The following is a 20266-nucleotide window of genomic DNA, read 5'->3' on the forward strand; positions in this document are numbered from 1 at the left end:
TAAAATAATAATTAACGGGTATAAAAAGAACAAATTATAACTACTATTAACTAAGTCTAACTAATGAAAACTACACTATTTAGATTAGCCAAAGAGATGCTGCTGGTGCTCTGACTTGAGTCAAAGACAGCAGAGAAGAAACTGGGGGATGAGGGTGGGTTGCACAGTAAGAGATAACCGCCTAAAACGGCACAAGACAGGGACCATGTATATGCGACCCAACTGGGGCACTGCTGCTACAAATCTCCAATTACAAGCACAGGGATGCACGAACACCAAAAGTGCAGCACCCACAGGGACATCACTTGAAGAAGAAGCCCATGTTATCTATCTTTCCCCTTAGAAGACAAAGGTACCAGCCCTTTGACTTTGAGGGATAGATCCTAACCCAGGAGTTTGGTCAGCTGACTTGATGGAAATAGTGAGGATTTTACCTTGTACTTTATCTTGTAAAATTTTAGTTATTAAAAACATTTTTCCTTTTCTTCTCTTGTAATCATTTCCGACTTTAATTCTTATACTTGTACTCACTTAAAAAAGCTAACTCCATAATTAAATTTGTTTTATTTTTAATCTCATCCAGTCCAGTGCTGTGTTTAAACTGAACTGTTTGTTAACTCCAGTTAAAGTAACCAACTGTTGAACATTGACTCTTTAAAGGTGCAACAGACCTCAACATTTATCTGATTGTTCCAAGACCAGGCTAGACATTTCAGAATACATATTTTTGGAAAAACATGGGGTTGGGGAGAGCTTGGCGTTACCTTACCAGTCATTAACCAAGGCTGGTGGAGTCTGTGGAAGTCTGTGGTATTACAGGCAGGCTCCAGGATCCAAATTGTTGGACCAGGGCTGCCCAACACATAAACACAGAGTACATTCTTGTTGCTAACTGTGAATGTCCCAGGCAGAAAGCTACAGTAGCAAGACATTGTGTGGCATACAGGGTTACAGGATAAGAAGGGACAACTCTTCACTGATCTGGACTGCACCCCAGAACGTGACATCCATTACAAGACTTTTCTAGATGTTGGCAGCTCTGCATCATGTTCAGCATGAGCAGTTGAACTCTGCTTCTTCAAAAGGTATAATTTTTCTACAACCGCTCCTTTCATAGGAAACGTAAGATGTTATACGGACAAGACAATCAGGCAGCTCAATCAGAAATTAATGGGTCTATGATGGTTTAACACAAGCCAAGGGTCTGGCCCATAGTATTACAAAAGGGCACACCGAGAATCCTAGTGATTAAACAAAACAAACAGTGGCCGAAACACACTTCAGAAACACTGACTGGGTGAACACTCATGAATTTTTTGAACAATCTGTAAATTCAGTGCAGAATATTAAACTCAATTTGAGCTTTTAAAAATATTTGTATGGTATTTCAGTTATGGACTTCACAGTACACTAGCATGGCTTAAAATCCAAAAAACAGTTGCTTGCTACTGCGGCATGTAACCTATAAGGTAAATGCACATTAACTAAGTTACATGCCAAAGTGCAATTCCAATTTTCATTATCTGTGGATCATGACTCATTGTCATTCCTTATCTCATTTTCCTACAGCTGCAAAACACACTCTTTTGTAACTTTTCCACTACAGCAAAATGGTACCCTATGGGTAATAAGCAGAAAGATGGAACTCTATGGTAGAAATTTTCAGACCATTACGGGTAATGTGGTCATATTGTCCCTCCATTTTTTTTTTTTTTTTTTTTTTTTTAAATTCTTAAGAGCTTTTTTTTTGCCTACAACCACAATCATAACAGCTATTTTGACCTCTTGCAAAAATTCTTGCTCCTTTTATTCAGCAAGAATTTTTTGTCACTACTTTAGACTCCCAAAGGACTCCCACCTCTAATAGCAAGTCTGCATCATGGCTGTTTTAGTGATCAACCATAATTTGAATGTATACCTTCCCAACCATACTTTCTAAGAAACTACAGATGCAGGCTGGTATTTAATATTAAAAACTGTTCAGGTTAGCATAACTTATTTGCTGTGAAAGATGCAGTTATTTTCAAAAAGTTTTCTGCACTATCCTTAAAGTCACTTTGGCTATTTCTATGGTGTTATCACCAGAGCTGTCTCCTACAGAATCTTTAGATAAATCAACATTGTGATATGGATTCAAAGTTTCACTTATGCCTGTGAGAACCATCTGAAACAACAGTGGCTACAACCAAGTTTCTGAACTGTACTTTTTACTTTCTTATGAACTTTGTCACTTCAGATATCCTTTGGTCTTCTACTTTTGAAAACTAAATTAATAAAAATAAAAATCCAAAAGAACAAATATAAATAATTCAGGTACCATATAAATTAATCTCTTAAACAACTTAATTTTTCCCCATGGCTTCTGGGCAGCATCTTGCATTTTTGTCAGTAAAACTTGACCATTTAGTGCCATTGAAAATTAATAGGTTTTAAATTAATTATACCAGAAGCTGTTTTTGTAGGCATTTCTAGATCTTATTTTTGGTTTGTTTTTTTTTAAAAGGTAGATGTTTAACCTGAGATTTTCTACAAGGACAAACACTTTGGAAATGTATTATGATAAACCCTAAGTGCCATTCATGAAAGGGAATGTTTGAGTTCAAAAATGGCATTTTATTCTGGCAAGGACCTCAGAATTTCTATAGCTTTTTTGCTGCCAAACTTCAGACTACCTTCATTTATAGAGAATTACTGTCTGTGCATTTGTTAAAGGTAGGCCATTTTCCAAAGATAAGGACACTCTCTCTCCAACACACTTGGGGGATGTCTGTGTAAAGGACTGACTATTGCGTGAATTACAAGTGGCAGTACAAATCACTACCGTATATCACAGAGTAATACTGGCCCTTACGAGGGAACAGGGCCAGTGCACTCAGCCTCATCTGCTGAGCCAACTGAGCTTTAAAAGAAAGAACCTTTAAGGAGGAGGAGAGACCCATTAAAGAGAAGCCTGCATGAGTCAGGCTGAGAGCCAGTCAGGAAAGAGGCAGAGAGCACAGACATAGGCTCTCACACTCTCTCACACTGTGGGATTAGGGAACCCTGGAGACCTAGGACTGCCAGAGCCCCCTTCGAGGGGAGGAAGTGGGAACCTGAGAGGAACTGTTCTGAAAAGGGGCCTCCGGGGAGAAGAGCTCTGGATGGCAGTGCTCAGGAAACAGGACTCAGAAACAGCAATCATGAACAGCAAGACTGCCAGTAGGAGGCAGTGGGCACCTGAAAGAAAAGGAAAAATTCTCCAAGAACTCTAACCCAGGGTGGGCAAAGAACTGTTTTGCTGTTTTTGTTTAAGTTTGGACAACAAAGCTGCCTCAAAGAGACTAAGGGTATGCCGGGGGCCCTTTGTGGGCAGAGGCAAACTTACTAACTTGTTATAGTATTTTCCTCCCTTTATTATTTTCTTAGTAATACCAGCCAAAAAGAGTCTGTAAAAGCCTCTCATCTTTGGCAATGTAATACTATCTTTATTTGATGCACTTCCTTGAGTTCCATAATTCATATAGATTTTTCAAGTGGTCAGTAATGAATACACTCACAGCACATGTATGCTATAGATTCTTCATGAGATATAATACTTGATATTGTACTCAAATATCAGTACCTACAAAAGATATTTTAAAACAAGACAGTATATTTAAAGGGATGCCTTCCATCTGAATTTTAATCTATTTTTAAAATGTAAGTTAAAAGTAGTTTCAGACAGTACACCTGCCCCAATCCTTGTTTTACGATCATATTTGTCTATTTCCTTCCCACCCTTTCCTCTGTTGCTGTGTGAGACCCCCACAAACCACACATAGAACTGAGTAGATGGGGTAACATGAAAATTGTCTCCACAAAAAGTGTGGTCTAATGCACAAGAACAATCTGGGAAAAGAAGTTTCCCCTTCTAATTGCTACAGTAATTGTGGGTATTAACTGTAACACTAATACTGGTAGGTTACAAATTCAGAAAAAAAGTGTGATTTTAAGCTAGTGTCCCTTTAATTATATATATGACACCAAGCTAAGGATATTAGTGTACTGCCATAGTTCTAAATTAGTCACGGTGGCTTCCTTCCTAACAAGAATCTTCAAAGTTGTTTTAATTTAGATGCTTTTGACTATAATTCAATTTTGGGAATTGGTTTCTCAGTGACATTGCTGCATTAGTCAGTAAATTAACAGTGCATAACTTGGTAAATTGCAACATCAAATGTATTTTCACTGGAACCAAAATGAACATATTGATTTTTTGAATTTTTCCATAGTTATCTAAGACATTGAAATGTAACTGTGTGGCTGTTTTTTAAAGTAAAATTGGGATGCTGGGTATCATTTACTTTTCTAGACCATTTATAATTACTTGCAGATTTTTAACTTCTTCAAACAATTTTTTAAAAATTACCTCCTTTTCCCTACTGGCTACAGAATAGAAACCCAACTAATTAGAGCACTAAAATGCTCTGAAGTTTCATGCCATGCTACTGATTGGTCAAATAAATAACTGGACTAGAATGACAACATACCAAGGCTGCAATTGAGTCCCAACCTAAATTTCAACCAATCCAGTGCCTTCCCTTTTACTCTCTCTCTCTCTTTCTCCCCCAACCCTACCTATGACAAGCCCCTCCTGCTACTGCACCCTGCTAATGAAAGTGAGGCAGGGCTCTGACAGCTCAGTTAATATATCCTGGGCTATTGCATAACTTTCTTCACAGAAAGAAGTCCAACTAGGCAAGTAATATTAAAAGTAATAAGTATCTTGATAAACACACACATGCCATAAGGCAACTAAGAAAGAAGAATTTCGAACCTAATAACTAAGTGTTCTAGGTCTTACTGGGTCACTTATGGTAAAATCAAAAACATAAAATCATTATTGAGAAGGGAAAAAACAATCATATGTAAAGATTAAAATCTATTTAGTATGACTTATGTGCCATATAAACCTACCTGATATATCAAAAAATACTGGATCACTTGACTTCCTGAGCTTATTTTGTACAGATTATCATTTCCCATTGATTAAAAGACTTCACCTTTAGAAGTCATAGCCTATTATTTGCAGACATATAGCATAAAATCAGCTTCAAATAATGTTAATAATATTATTGTTAATATTAATACTATTATTCATATTAATTACTTGCATTAAGGAAGGTTATGAAAATCTTAATTGTGAGTTTCCTTGTATTTTTATGATTAAACTTGCCCTACTAGTTTTGAGAGTGAATTGTTGTAATAAATGCTAAGCACACAATGCAGTTTAAATACTTCATCTTGTGAGAACAGGGAGAGCTAGCTTGCTGACACAGTACAACTGGAAAATAATAATCTTAGCTCATTTATACAATGGAGTCTATAAAACAGAAGAGTACAGCTTTTCTCATTGCCTTCCTTTAGTACCTGCTGGTTGCTTCTTCTGCTCTTCAAACAAGTCAGCTGAACTTATGGAAGAACTTGCAGAAAGCCTCTCTAGACGAGCCCTAGCTTCATACTAGAAAAGAATTAAAAATAAAACATCATTAACAGTATATTGATATGTATTGCTTGTTTGCTCAGGTGCCTGGTAATGGACTACAGAGACTTTCACCTGTAGAATAGATAAAATTTCAGGCAAGACTGGCAATAGCTGAAGGTCAGCACCATCTAACAGCTCTTCAATGCACTACATAAAGTGAATTTGTGGTCTCAATTCTCAGCCCAGTTCCTAGTAGACAAGGATTTAGAAAGCAAAACCCACCACCACAATTTGCACTTATTGGACAATTTGCCAACAGTGTCAGTAGAGAAGGCAATGATTGACTAGATAAGGAGAATGAACTACTCCTCACACCCTTCATCCATCCAGAACAGATCTGAAACACATTGATTAGGTAGGGTGAGGAAACATGCACTGTGGCTGCCCTCACACTATCTGTTCTGACTACACAATGCTTTGTTTTAATGGTGTCTTAGTTCATTGTTGTTTTTCTTAGATTGTAAGTTACTTGGCAAGCACTGTGATTCCTTTATTCTCTACAATACTGAATACACTGTTGATGCTTTATAAATAAAAAATAGATTATTGGCAATGATTCCTTCCCATAAAAATGCAATGTAACATATAGTTTATCCCACATTCTGGCTATTTGCTTTAACAAAACGTAAGTGAGTGGATCAGTCTATGTGGTTTGCCCAGCCTATTTTTGCACTAATTTTGTTTACATGTCAGAAGCATGCAAAAAGGATAACTGCTCACTTAATATTTTTTCTTAATCAGTGTGGATGAGACCTTTACTAGACATACCAAGAAAGTGTTTAGCCACTATCAGGCTGACCATCTTCATACACACTCACTTTTGATTCCTACCTTAGCACTTCTATCTTAGCACAGTTGATAGGTGATAGCTTATTTTCAGATGTAATTTTTTAAAAGGAAAATACTGCACCAGTTACAGCTATATCAAAAGCATAAACCCTGAATATTCAAAGATATATGTCTCTGCAAACTCCAAAAAGGCAACCTATTCTCTGATTGTTAGCCAATCAGAGCTATCTATATTGTCCATTATTAATTACTGTAACACAATTTTCTAAAGCCATCACAGAATATTTGGGCATCCAAAATGTTTATTTTGCATAGAAGCTTTTGTACTTACATCAGCATGGTCTTGCTTTCCAAAATACATGTCTGACGAAATAGCTTTGACATTGCCAAATTTTTTTTGTGCCTCATCTGTATTTAAAGGAGTCTCATATTCAGGTTTACGACGAGATGCAGGCCTAAAGTTAAAATAAATTGCATTAATGCTTATAAATTCTATCTAGTATAAGATGATTGAACAGAAAGCAATATGATCTCTTTTTACAAAAAACAAAAATGTACTTAGTTTTTTATATTTTTTTAAATGCAAGTCAATATGAAACAAGGACAACAAAAATTTACAGTAGAACCTCAGAGTTACGAACACCTCAGGAATAGAGGCTGTTCGTAGCTCTGAACAAAACGTTATGGTTGTTCTTTCAAAAGTGTACAACTGAACCTCGACTTAAAACAGCTTTGAAACTTTACTATGCAGAGAAAAATGCTGCTTTTAATAATCTTAATTTAAATGAAACATGCTCAGAAACAGTTTCCTTACCTTGTAAAATCCTTTTTAAACTTTCCCTTTTTATTTAGTAGTTTACACTTAACACAGTACTGTATTGTATTTAGTTCCCCTCCCTCCCGCCGCCAGCTGCTACCTGATTGCGTATCTCTGGTTCCAAATGAGGTGTGTGGCTGACTGGTCAGTGCTAGCTCTGATGTTCATAATTCTGAGGTTCTACTGAATAACTACTTTTTCTTTAAAAAATTGATACAGTGGCAGAACCATAATATTTCGGTGATAATTTTCTAGGTAGATGTATATACTACTTGACTATAACTTGAACCAAATGAATTTTGTTGGTTTGAATTAGAATAACTAATTTAAAAGAGATTTACTTAAAAGCTGGCAAAATTGGTGTCAACAAGGATTAGATTAATTCTACAAAAGTTACATTGTAAGCCAAATTTATGTTTAAGGTTTGCCCAAAAAGAATATGTAAAAAATAATGTACAAAATTAGAAACTATTTACAGTGGGCTTAGCATAATGGTAATAAAGAAGTTCATAATCCTTTGAACCATCATTACCTTTCACATCTCTTTGGTAACTAAATATACTCTGAATTTTCTACAAAAAAACTACAGTGCATTAAAAGAATGTCAAGGTTGCACAAACAAACACTCTAAAGTTAGGAACTCTAAAGTTCAAGGTACAGTCTAATTACACAATCACATTCTGTTATTTTCTAAGAATGTCTATTCATCTAATGTGAAGGATGCATGGTGTCAATAAATGAAGATGTGCAAAATTAATTTTGAAATAAACTTAAAAGCAAAAGTGAAAAAGAAAGGACACAGACAACAATTGCCTTCTGACTATAAAATTGAAAATATTTCACTGTGGAAAACAATAAATACTTATCTTTAAAAAAATTAAATTTAATTAAGAAAAATCAAATCTGTTACTTGTAAAGAATAAATTTTAGTCCCAACTATACAAGTGCACCACTATTTCATTCATTTAATGTTCAACCTAATAAAGAATGAGGCAGGTCTACAGAAGAAAAATGGGCAGAATCAGAACACACACACACACACACACACACACACACACACACACACACACACACACACACACACACACACACACACACACACACACACACACACACACACACACACACACACACACACACACACAAATTAGAAACAATGTAGATTTATTTCTTATTTTGCATCTTCTCTTCTGTGCGTGTCTTTTGGATTATAAACTCTTTGGGAAAGACTGTCTTGTACAGCGCTGAACACTTAATAGTCAACATTTAATAAGTAATAATAAATAACAAAAAGCTACACAGGGAAACGGAAGAAGTTCATGCTAAATATGTAAGGAAACTTCATTACTAGTGATCAAAGTTTCTGCCAAATCCTAGTAGTCTTAATCACAGGTGGTACCATTTAAATCATCAGGACTACTCTCATAAATTAGATAAATAGGTTTAGCGTTTTGTACTGAAGTAAGTATAAGTTATCTCTGTATACCTGTCTGCATAGCCTGTAACTTTTGAAGTTAGAATTGTGTCAGTGTCTCTGTTACTACTCTCTTTCTTCCAGAAGGAATCTGAATTGTCATCCCATTTAGAAAAAGCACTGCTTCTCAACTCTGCAGAATCAAAATACCTGGATGAAAAAAGAAGAAAAGTATTAAATAAAATGTGCTATTTCAATTTTATTTAACTAACTCAAAGCACTCAAGCTATTCTGCAATTACTAATGCCTTGCAAAAGCTAACAAAGATTCAACTAAGCAAAACTTGTACAACAAATGGTTCCAATAACCATAGCATTTTGAAACTTAAGCTAAACATGTTTTGTCAATATTTCTCCTTATGAAAGGCTACATGTTCATCTATGCTGCTTCTGCAAAATTATTACTCATATGCAAAATGTATATGGGAATATTGATAGGATATGAAAATAATGATTACTTACCCTACAGTAACTGGCTCTTTGAGATGTAATCTGTGTGGAACCCATTGTAGGTACACATGAACCTCATGTGCTCAAGACCAAAGTGTTTGTTATTTGTTTTTGTTTGGGGAGGGGGGAAAGCAGTTGAGGTAGGAAGGGGGGTTTGAACAGCAGTGTCCTTCAGGGCTACATGTGTGCCCTGTGCCTCCTTGTGCTCCCATGAAAGGACATGAAGGATGGAGCAGGAGCAACCCTCCCTCAGTTCACTTGAAATTCAAAGCCTGTGCTGCTGAAGACTCCAAAACTCAGAGATAGAGGTTGTGAGAGTCACATTGATTACATGTCAAAGAACAACAACTACTGTAGGGTAAGTAATTGTTCTTTCTTCTTTTATTATTTCTCAGTGTGGATATCACTGAAGGGGACTCGCAAGCAGTGCCCGTCCTGGATGGTGGGTGTAAGGAGTTTCAACTATCAAACAGAGATTGAAGTACTGATCTCCAATACTTGACATCTAGACTTGGCTGTGGTGTCAGAAGCATCTGTCTGGCCATCTGTCTGGTTGTCTTGGCCACTAAGGGTATGTCTACACTGTAGACAGACACCCATGGCTGACCTTTGTCAGCTGACTCAGGCTCACGGGTCTCGGGCTGCAGGGCTGTTTAACTGCAGTGTAGACTTCCAGGCTTGGGCTAGAGCCCGGGGTCCCACCTCACAGGTCCTAGAGCTTGAGCTGCAGCCCGAGCCCAAAGGCTACACTGCAATAAAACAGCCCTGCAGCCCGAGCTCCGTGAGTCTGAATCAGCTGGCATGGGCCAGCCATGGGTGTTTAACTGCAGTATAGACGTACTGTAATTGGCCACCTTAACTGTGTCTGTGAGCTGCTCTCTGTTGTTATGGGCAAGCTTTGAAAGGAAGGGTGTCACATGACAGAAAATTATGTTGGGCAAATAAGGGTTGTCAGCTAGCCACATGCCCCAGCTAGCCACAGGTGGCGAGTTATATGGGCCTGTGGTACCCGGGCTCCACCAGTATTGAGGATGGTGTGCCCAGCTCCACCAATATTTCTGGAGTGCTGGGGGGCCTGCTGTGGAGCCTCCAGTGGCACCGTGCAGGTGCATAGTGCAGCAGCCTCCAGCGCTCAGGGCAGCCCAGATGTTCTGCTTCCCTCCCCCAGACAGACTCAGTGACTGGCCAGGAGCTGCTCCAGCGCCAGCCCTGCCCCCAAGCAGTGTGGCGCAGCAGCTGCTGCCCCCTCCCAGCCCCGCCCCTTCTTCCCCAGCGTTCTGGTCAGGAGCTGCTCCCAGCACCACCAAAAATTATACAATACTGGTGCCCATGCATGCTGCTGTAGGGAAGCAGATGAGTAAGTCTCGTGGCCCTTGCCCTTGGGGGATATTCTGCTTATACCACCATCATGACTAAAGAGCCCAGACTGGGGATAGTATAGGAAAACGTCAAGCCCTGTGGGAGGTACCTGGTACCTCTTCTTGGCCTGTTTCCCAGTGGGATTTATCATGGACAGTGTCTGCCACATGACCTTGGCCAGGTCCTTCATAATGGGGGAAGGCAATCCTGACTGGACCAGAAGCTGACAATATGTCAAATAGATTCTGGGATTTCTCCAATATGATTGGATGTCTCAATTTCTAGAGTTTCAGCAATCCTCACAAAGAGCTCCTGGAATGTTTTTAAGTCATCTGGTGATGGTACCAGTGCTAAGAATACTGCCTTGTCATGTGATGAAGACAAAGAGTCCTTCGGCAGCAATACACAGTGCTGGTGCTGCTCCGTCCTTGGATCGGACTCTCCCTGGCATTCTAGCATAGGTAGTCTGGTCAGGGATGCTGATGAGAATGACCTCAACCTCTTCTTCTTTCTCAAATATGGTGGAGACCAACTTCTGAATGCCTGAAATGGTGGGCCCAAGTAACCCCAATAGGACTTCATTGGCATGCAACAGGAATATGGCTGGCTGGCTAGCTTGCTGGATACTGGACAGTCCAATGCCATTCCTACTGAATCCTATAAACTGAAACCACTGACCTCAGCAGAAATGGTTCTCTACTAAAAGACACGGTGAATATATGCCCTGGAGATGATGAGGTGGAATAGACCTCCTCCATACACGGCATTGAAGTATATGGCGTTCTTGGTACCAGCATCTACCAGTAACGGTATGAGTCTTTGTGTCAATGTCAGTCTTGGTTCTCCTCTAAGCATATTCTCTCCAGTGAGCACTGATGCAGAAGGTTGCACTGTCGGAACTGAAGGATTCTGCTGCACCATATGCTGTTCCTTCTCCCCAACCCTTGCAACCATCCATGGCTTGGTGGATTTATCTTCAGAGGCTTTACAGTGCTTGTTGTTATGGGAAGACACTGAGCTCTACTTGTAGTCTCTGCCTATGTTTCGGAGCAGGCCACCTCAGAGCCAGGTCTTTAACTCATTGCTATCTTCCCTGTGGTAGTCTTTGGGGTCAGTTGCCTGCTTGACAGGGCACTGGATGAAGCTGGCTTGATCTGCTAGCAGAACTCTGAAGCTTGTCTCCTCAAAGTCTGATGAGATCTTTATGGACTGTTCCAAATGAAGGCACTTTAGCCTCACATCTTGTGGTTTACATGTGCTCATAGAGAATGATAAGCAGACCAAAAAGCTGTTCTGTATATAAGACTCCCCAAACAAAAGAAGCTTTATACAGGGGGTCTGTCTGCAGGGAGAGGCCTAAAGGGGATTTGACTGCAAAGTTCAGTTCAGACGGATGAAAAGATCATGGGGGGTGATGCAGATGACCAGAAGTAGCTCTGAAGGTTTTCTTGAAGATTTGCAAGAATTTAGCCTGAGCTAAGAACTAGCAGGTCAGACATTCATCAGGTGCTGTCCTGTTGCCACAGCAGGTAAGAGGGAACTGAGGGAGGATCGCAGCCACCCTGCCATTTATACCCTGGTACAGGAGCACATGCATGGCCCCAACAGACAGTGGGATCCACACTGACACACAATTAAAAAAAACTTAAAATACTGGGTCTTTTGCAGGGCAAAGATTAGAATACCAGTTAGGTGTTTTGGGAACTGTTAAAAACTAAACCAGAAAGCAATTTCTCAGCTGGTGTAAATTATCATAGCTAAACACTGAGAACACAGAACTCAAAGGAATAGGAAGATCCTCCTTCTAATGAGGTTCTGTTTGAAACTAATATTTAGAGCATGAAGATAAAGTACAATACCTGCACCCAGCCTTTGCAATATGCTTTGCTAAAACTATGCTAAAGACTACAAGTTGTTACCATATATAAAGTAAATGGTGGGAAGGCAGCAACCTTCAGCAACAGCAGCACAACACAGTCAAACAAGTAGCTTGACTCCTATTTCTCCTAACTTTGGTGACTCCTACAAAGTTTTCTCCCACTTCAATTTACAGTCACAGCAGAGCTCCAAAGCTCCACAGGCTTAGTATCGGCCCTTCTGGCTTCCCACATCAGCTTCTGAGTTATGTGCACTTACTATCCTGCTCCCCCAGAGTAAGAGGAGGCATAGAGCTGCAAGAACTGTAGGGGACAGCAGTAGAGGCCACATCAAGTCCATCATTCCTGCGTTCCTACTAAGGCTATCAGCCAGATCTGTAGCTTTTAGAGGCTTGTTAGGGATGGGGAGCAAGAAACAAAGTATACGTGAAGCAGTGAGGAGCAACAGTAACAAAATTAGGGAGAACAGAGAAGCTGACCCAGAGACTGGCTTGGGAGCAAGAAGCCAAGGATCATATGGAGTTCCTATTCCCTTGCATCTTTGTTCTCTTGCCCTGTGGCGCTTCACAGCTGTGCAAAATATTCTGCTATTCAACTCCCAATGAATGCCAAATATTTAATAAATGTAACTAAAAAAACCCATAAAGGAATTCCCATGTTATTTGGTACCTTAACTTAATTTCTAGATTTCCAACTGTTTAGATTTGTTTCTTTTTAGAAGACACTACAATTTTTGAAAGGATCTTACCCTTTTGTGACAGATATGTAAAGTCAGTCTGCTCTCCAGCTAAATTATTTTGTCTTTTGACGTATATTAAGACAACATTAAAATAAGCTTGCCTCTATCTCACAGATCTGGCTAAAAATAAAGATTTCCTGTGGTAGAAGCCTCAAAGTCTAGCTCTTTAAGGTGAATGAGTTTGTACACCAACTTCAATTAAATTCTGCTATTACCATGACTAGAACAAAAATAAACCGCTAGGTCATGATTTATCTTCTAATTATTGAACAAAAATATAAAAACCTCTTCCATAATTCATAATTTGACTGCTAGGGGACTAATGAATAATTTGAGAGCAATAAGAGCTCTTTCCATGGAACAAATAGACAAGCATTCAAATGGTGCATGTTTTATTTTACAGCATTGTTGCCAGTGTATTTAGTACCATGCCTGCATTTCTGCCACTAGTGATTACGTTACAAAGTAATGACGTTAAAGTCTTTGTGTTTTAATTTGACATTCTACAGGTAACTAGGTACTATTTTTCAAAGCCTATGTTTTCCTGTCTCTTTGGCAGCAACCCAATACATAAGATTTATAAAAGCACCATCTGCTCCTATCTCAATCTATGAACAACTGTTTCATAGCAATTAAGGCCTTTGGGACTTACTCTTTTTTCCTCCAGTGATGGCAATATCTATCATGCATTACTAAATATGCCCTTTGAACAAAAATGCAATAATAATTTAATATTTAACATTTTTCATCCAACTGGCTTTTTTTTAAATACTTGAATTGTAAAATGTTTTAAAATGTGTACAAATCAGAAAGCCTACCAATATATGAAAGCGATACATCTGAAATATTTGTAAGTTTTCCATATTTGACAACAAAGATGTATGATTAGATTTATTCCAATCAACCTCAGCATGCTCGTGTCAGACTTTAATATGAAGCCTATTTTTAGGTTTTAAAGTTAGTTTACAAATGCTAAGATGACCAATAAGTAAAGAAAGGAAATAAGCTAACATGATACAGAACCTACTGGACCCAAATTGTGAAAAATCAAATTTTCAGATTTTCCCATGCGCTATATATGACAATTGGCTTTGCAAACAAACACACAAGTTAAGAAATAATGCAACGTATAAAATAGACCCATCAGCAGACCCAATCAAAATAGATTTTAAAAAATGCAGCCCAAATCAGTGAAAACAAATCTCAACTGTTCCCACTTTCCTGCCCCAAACCCTTCACTTATTAAAATAGTAAAAGAGTTAAAAAATAAAAGCAAGCACTGTTGATAAATGTTTGTCACAGAGATATTAAAAACATTTTGCAAATTTTCCAATTATTTAAATGATTTCACTCAAAACCATAATAGATGCAGAGCTATGTGCAGCTTTGCCTTCTGTCTTGATTTTATATCAATATATTTGCCACATCAAAGCAAAAGCTTTAATACATACCTTGAACTAAGGGAAGAAAAATATAAATCATCTTCATCATTGTACTTTTTCCTTGGTTTTGCAATTGTGGGTGTTTCTTGTTCTATCGTTTGCATGTCTGAAACTACTGAATGGGAAATGCCACTGTACCAAAAAAAATAAAACATTAGTTTGTAAAGAGACTACTAAATACAACTTTGAACTCAAGCAAAGTGCAACCCTGATTTTCTGAAGATCTCAGGTAACATCCAAAACCTACGAAGAATTAAGTTTTGGGGGCACAGGTGGAAGCTTTGACATCTGTATTGCATATTTTCTAACACTGTTAAATAGGGTTGAGAACATGCCAGTAATCTCCTCTGATTTTAAAGCTTGCTAACCTGCTTTTTTTTTTTTAATGACTTGGAGCTCTAAAGTAGGAGCCGTGTTCTAAGCTTACGGGACTTGTAGCTCAGTAAAAACATACCAGCTAGCTCCCTAATCGTCAGCTAACTGGAGCAGAAATTTGGTGGAGAGGCACAATACAATTAACCTTTGGGAGCCTAACAAAAATCAATCTTCAGTTAGCTGACTATTTTGGTTAATGTGAGATGCACCATACATAATAGAGGATTTACCATACCAGCAGGCCATAAAGTCCAGGATCCTGCCGCTAACAATGGATACCAGATTTTTTGGCAACAGATTTTAAAAAAGCTCCTGGTCAATAATGCACTTTTTATTTCCTTTTTGATCCCTGTGATATTAGCTAGATCAGTGGTTCTCAACCTTTCCAGACTACTGTACCCCTTTCAGGATGTTGACTTGTCTTGCATGCCCCAAGTTTCACCTCGCATAAAAACTACTTGCTTACAAAATCAGACATAAAAATACAAAAATGTCACTTTTTATTACTGAAAATTGTTTATTTTCTCATTTTTACCATACAATTATAAAATAAATTGTGATTCCCCCCAGGTTGAGAAACATTGATATAGTATATAGAGCAGTATAAACAAGTCATTGTCTGTATGAAATTTTAGTTTCTAATTACTTCTCTAATGCTTTTCATGTAGCCTGTTGTAAAACTAGACAAACATCTAGATGAGCTGAAGTACTCCCTGGAAGACCTCAATGTACCTCCAAAGGTACGTGTACCCCTGATTGAGAACCAGGGAACTAGATTACCTTCATCAAAACATGCATAAAGTCAAGGGAAAATTTATAATGCTATATAAAACCATTTTAATAGAGTTTACAGAATTTCACATACCTTCTGTTGCTGCCAAATCCCATGCCAAGTCTTTCTACCTCAGTTTTCTTTTTACCAGCCATATTTAACTTTTCTTCTTTCATTTGAATTTCAAGATCCTTGTAGGCCAATCGTAAAGATGACACACTAAGACAAAAATACACAGATAAAGTTTAATAAGTGTAAATTAATTAATAATCCTTAGTCCGCAATCCAGTAATGTTAGTAAGAAAACAACAGAAAACTCCATTTGACAATAAAGATAATATGGCCAAATTAACATTGCTGTAGGCACCCTAACTTTTGCATTTCCTTACTTCAGTGCTCAGTATTAATGCATTCAGTTTTTAGTTATTTCAAACTATTTTTGGGTAGATAAGGTGGCTAGAGGAGAAGGTGGCTAGAGGAGACAGGAGGGTCAGCATTTAAGAGCCAGTGCCTCAATCCGTCTTTAACCAAATGTGTACAGGTCAGTAAGTATGTATTTGTGGTCCGTTTCAAACTACACACCTTTAAACTTTTGTATTGTGAAAGTTCAATATGCAATTTTCCTTTGTTAAGTCAACCCATACGTTCCCCCTCCCCACCCCAATTTTTTTTTTTTAAACCAAATATGCTATTCCTCATTAAGGATTATTTGCATGTCAGGTTTCAAGCATCCAAATATACCAGCCTGAGCACAATCTAAAAAGTGTAGCCACAGGTCACAAAGTATTCTTTATCCCCTGAAACTTAGAGAGATGAAAAATTTTCGTTCTATGTAAAAAAGGAAAAATTGCTTCTCCTCATCATAAGGTGGTGGGGGTGGGGGGTGGGGTTTGGATGGCTCTGGTTGGACCAGGAGTGGGGAGAGCTCCCATCCAGACTGGAGCTCTGCCCCTCCTTGTGTCTCTGGATACGTGTACACAGCCAGTGGCATTGCTGGCGGTGCAGGATCAATTCCCCGGGATTGATTGAGCAGCAGTGGAGACTCGCTCAATCGAACCCAAAAGTAAACACTGTTAATACACCCCCACAAGAGTAATGCTGCATTGACCAGAGGACATTTCCCATCAGCGCAGCAGGGATGCCGCGGTAAGCAGAAGTTAGTAAGTTGACGGGAGATACACAAGCTACTCTATGTCTGTGTCTGGGGTAGGAGTTTCTCCAACTCCCCTTGGCCACCTGGAGGCAATTAAGGGGACTAACTAACTCTCATGACCATCCTCCCCACAATTTAAAGCCTTCCCAGGCAACCAGGAACCATCTTGCTGCAGTCGCTGCCCCACCCTCCCTCCCTTTGAGATATAGCTCAAGTTATGTTCCCAGGATGCTGTGTGTCCAGATGATCACCTGTTTTTAGGATAGAGAAAGATTTTTTCCCCCTATGAGAGTAAATTGACAGAATTTGGAAAGTTTTTTTGCCTTCCTTACAGCACTGTGGAGGTACAGTTTAGGTTAAAAGGAGTAGGAATAGAAATTTTAATATTATAAGGTAATTCAGAAGTGGTTAGTTCATCAAAACTTGCAGGAGATGTCCAGTACTGATAAAGGCTAAAAGGAAGAAATTAAATGAGACCTGGGATATGGTTTGATGGACATTTAGCTGCAAGGAGATATGGAAACATGAAGTCTTCTCAAACTGAGGTCCCTCTTGGTGCCCTCTATTCCCTGCATAGGAGGGATGGGGAGAGATGGCAAGAGGATTCAGGAGAGAGCTGAGTCCTAGGGGTTAGGCAGAAGAGGGTCTAACATGAGTTACTGGTTACACAGTGGGACCCCTGTAACTCTGCTAGAGTGCTGCACTGGATCCAATCAAATGCTTGGTAGGGGAGAAAGGATGGGCTGATGGTGTCCCTCCCCTGCAAAGTTAAGTTAATAAAGTTATCCATCCCTGCATCTGTCTTTCATTCACCAGTGTGTCCTGATCAACAAACAGCTTCAGGCAGACCAATTAAGAACTTTCAGCCCTAAAGAAGGAATTTTTCAGGACATTATAAGTAAAACGGAATTTATATATTTATTTATTTATTATAGATAATTTATTTTCTGCTAGCAATGTCTCCCACAATTCTTGACGTCCCAGGTGTTCTCTCCTGTCCTCTGCAATTTATGAAGGTGGATCAGTTTTGGCCGGGTGGTTTGGCCATGACCCCTACCTCCTGCTTGCTTCCAAATAAATTATTCCCAAGCTGTAACACCTGAAAATCATTAACAACAAATATTCCAGGGATAACAATTGCCTGATAACGATGCCACTTAATATTTGACTCAAAAAACCAGGCAGAGCAGGTAGACTTGTGGGAGATAATGCTAGCAGAAAGGAAATTATCAGTAAGAAATTTTCCATTCTGCAGCTCAGTGTCTACTATCATTTTTGACGTCTGGGAAGTGGCGAGCTGCAAAAGATGTAGGGAGGGTTACAGAAAAGGTCAGAAATAAGAAAATGGTATTCCTTTTCATCTATAATATTTGTTCAAAGAGAAAAATCATTTCCAGGCCACCATGTGCAGAACCTTCCTGCCAAAAGGATGCCTCTGCAGAGGATAGGAAGCCCACTTTGTAGAGCTTCATAAACGTGGTAGTATTTGACTAGGTGTCCGCGTTACAAATTTCCACTGTGAATGCATTAGCTCTTCTACCCAGGAGGTTGCCAAGGATCATGTGGAGTGTGCATGATCCCTTCTGGAACTAGAATCCCTGATGTCTTTTACGTTTCCACAACACAGTTTATTCCACCTACCAGGAGAGGATTTGAAAGTTCCAAGTCCTTGGCATTTCAGATGGAAGGATACAAACAGGGTACCTGATCTCCTTGTGGACTCTATGTCTGAGGTAAATTTTCAGAGCCCTTCTGATACCTAAGAGTGCCACCTTTCCTAGGTGTGATTCTGTGTCCTTGGACAGAATGAATGTAGAAGCACCTCTTGGGAAGCATGGAAAGAAGAGTTCACCTTCAGAATAAACAATTCCAGAGTTCTGAGCACCACTTTGTCCTAATGAACATGCAGTAAGGCTACTGCATAGAGAGTACCGCCAGCTCTGACACTTGCCTGGCAGATGTGACGACTATTAGGTTGAATCTGAATAGTGGATACAACCTTGCTGCACATGGCCTCAAATTTCTCTGGGGGGGGAGAACCTTTGTTGAGTCTTTCCCCAATCCTGATTGGAGTCACAGCCTGACAATTCACCATCTTCTGTGAAGGATGAGGAGGAAGAGGAGTCAGACTCATAGTTCTAAGATCGTCTATGCTTTTTGTTCCATTTTTGCTTTCTTTGATTTTTTAAGCTTTTTTTAGCTTCCTTAGAGTGTACAAGCTCTGTTGCAGCTTTGGTGAGGCCCTTTACAATTAGTCTTGCTGATGACCATAAGTCCTTTCAGGAGATCTCTTTCCAAGTCCTCCCCTACTAGGTCCCTTTCCCTCAGGGAGGGGAACAACTTCCAGATCCCTCCTGCCCAAATTGAGGATAGAGTGTTCTTACAAACCCTGCTTCTTTTATCAGGACACTCGGCACCCATTTTAGGTCTTGTGGGGAGAGAGGATTTGTGACACTGTAAAAGTCTGCCCTCTCTGTTCTCCTGGGGCCGCTTGGGACTTACCCCAAGTCAGCTGACTGGGGCTTCCTTTTCCTCCTTGGAACCTCTCCCCACTCCCCATAGTCTCCTGGTCCTTTTTTCCCATGTTAGAGTCGCAGCTGCTCTGAAGGGTAGGGGATCCTACATGCCTGTCCAACTCATAGCCTCAGGACACAGCATTAGGGACAGAACTCTGGATACAGGCTGGGCATAACACACCCTCTGCTGAGCCTGGGAGGGCAGTCTCACTGATGGATCACCATTTGATGCTTTTCAGGCTGCTCTGCCATACTTGGAAGGTCAAGAGGAGCCAGTAGGGAGGCACTGCAGATGAGACTCCAGGAGTTTCCACCACCCAGCTAAAAAACTGGCTCAGGGGGAGGAGGGCTAGCAGGGAGATCACTGCTCGCCAATGCCACAAATTTTGACAAAAAGGTTCTCACTTAGGGAGATGTGAAGGCAGAGGCTGTAAAAGCTGCAAGCCATGGAGGCAGAGAAACTTAAAGTAAGCACGAACTGAGGGGACAATCGTTCTACCTTAACAACAGTATTTGCTACTGACTAATTCTCTAACATGAGTAACATATCAAAGTTAGGATTGCTGTGGTAATTGCTCCAGGACTCCAAACTTTTGCATGTAAAATCTCAATAAGATTATTTTAATGTAATTTTTGCCATTTCCTGGGGGGAGCGATTATGTGAAGGGGGAAGTGTAACACGTTTCTATTTAAGCATGCAAAGTGAGATTCAAGCAAGTGCACTGAGTTTATAAGAACATTCTAACATATGTAAAATCACTTTTATACAAACTTGTTGTAATATACATGTAAATCAAGTTGAACTTTTAAAATTAAACCTTTTTTTTTTTTCACAAGAACTGAGAATAAAGTTTCAAAAATTTCTGCCTGTATTTTTGCACACACAAAATGGTTTAGAGGTGTCAATTAGAGTACCTGCTTCTCTATCTGACTTGTACCCACTAATCAACTGCACATGTAAAAGACCAGGTTAAACTGCACCCACAAAGAAGACAGTCAGC

At 39.4% G+C, this 20266-nt stretch overlaps 1 protein-coding gene across 3 annotated transcripts in view; it reads right to left on the minus strand.

Moving 5' to 3' along the window:
• Window positions 1–20266, minus strand: part of ARFGAP3 (ADP ribosylation factor GTPase activating protein 3) — a 75332-nt gene that overhangs the window by 15267 nt on the left and 39799 nt on the right. For all 3 annotated transcript variants that reach the window (XM_067559313.1, XM_067559312.1, XM_067559314.1), the window contains 5 exons: window positions 15690–15815; window positions 14459–14581; window positions 8596–8733; window positions 6624–6747; window positions 5389–5479 (listed from right to left, as the gene is read on the minus strand). In XM_067559313.1, the coding sequence (XP_067415414.1) occupies window positions 5389–5479; window positions 6624–6747; window positions 8596–8733; window positions 14459–14581; window positions 15690–15815 (602 nt within the window). The remainder of the gene's footprint in view (window positions 1–5388; window positions 5480–6623; window positions 6748–8595; window positions 8734–14458; window positions 14582–15689; window positions 15816–20266) is intronic.

The sequence above is a fragment of the Emydura macquarii genome, unplaced genomic scaffold, assembly GCF_026122565.2.
Source record: "Emydura macquarii macquarii isolate MOO-44397 ecotype Brisbane River unplaced genomic scaffold, CSIRO-AGI_Emac_v2 contig_2205, whole genome shotgun sequence".
Taxonomy (NCBI): Eukaryota; Metazoa; Chordata; order Testudines; family Chelidae; genus Emydura; species Emydura macquarii.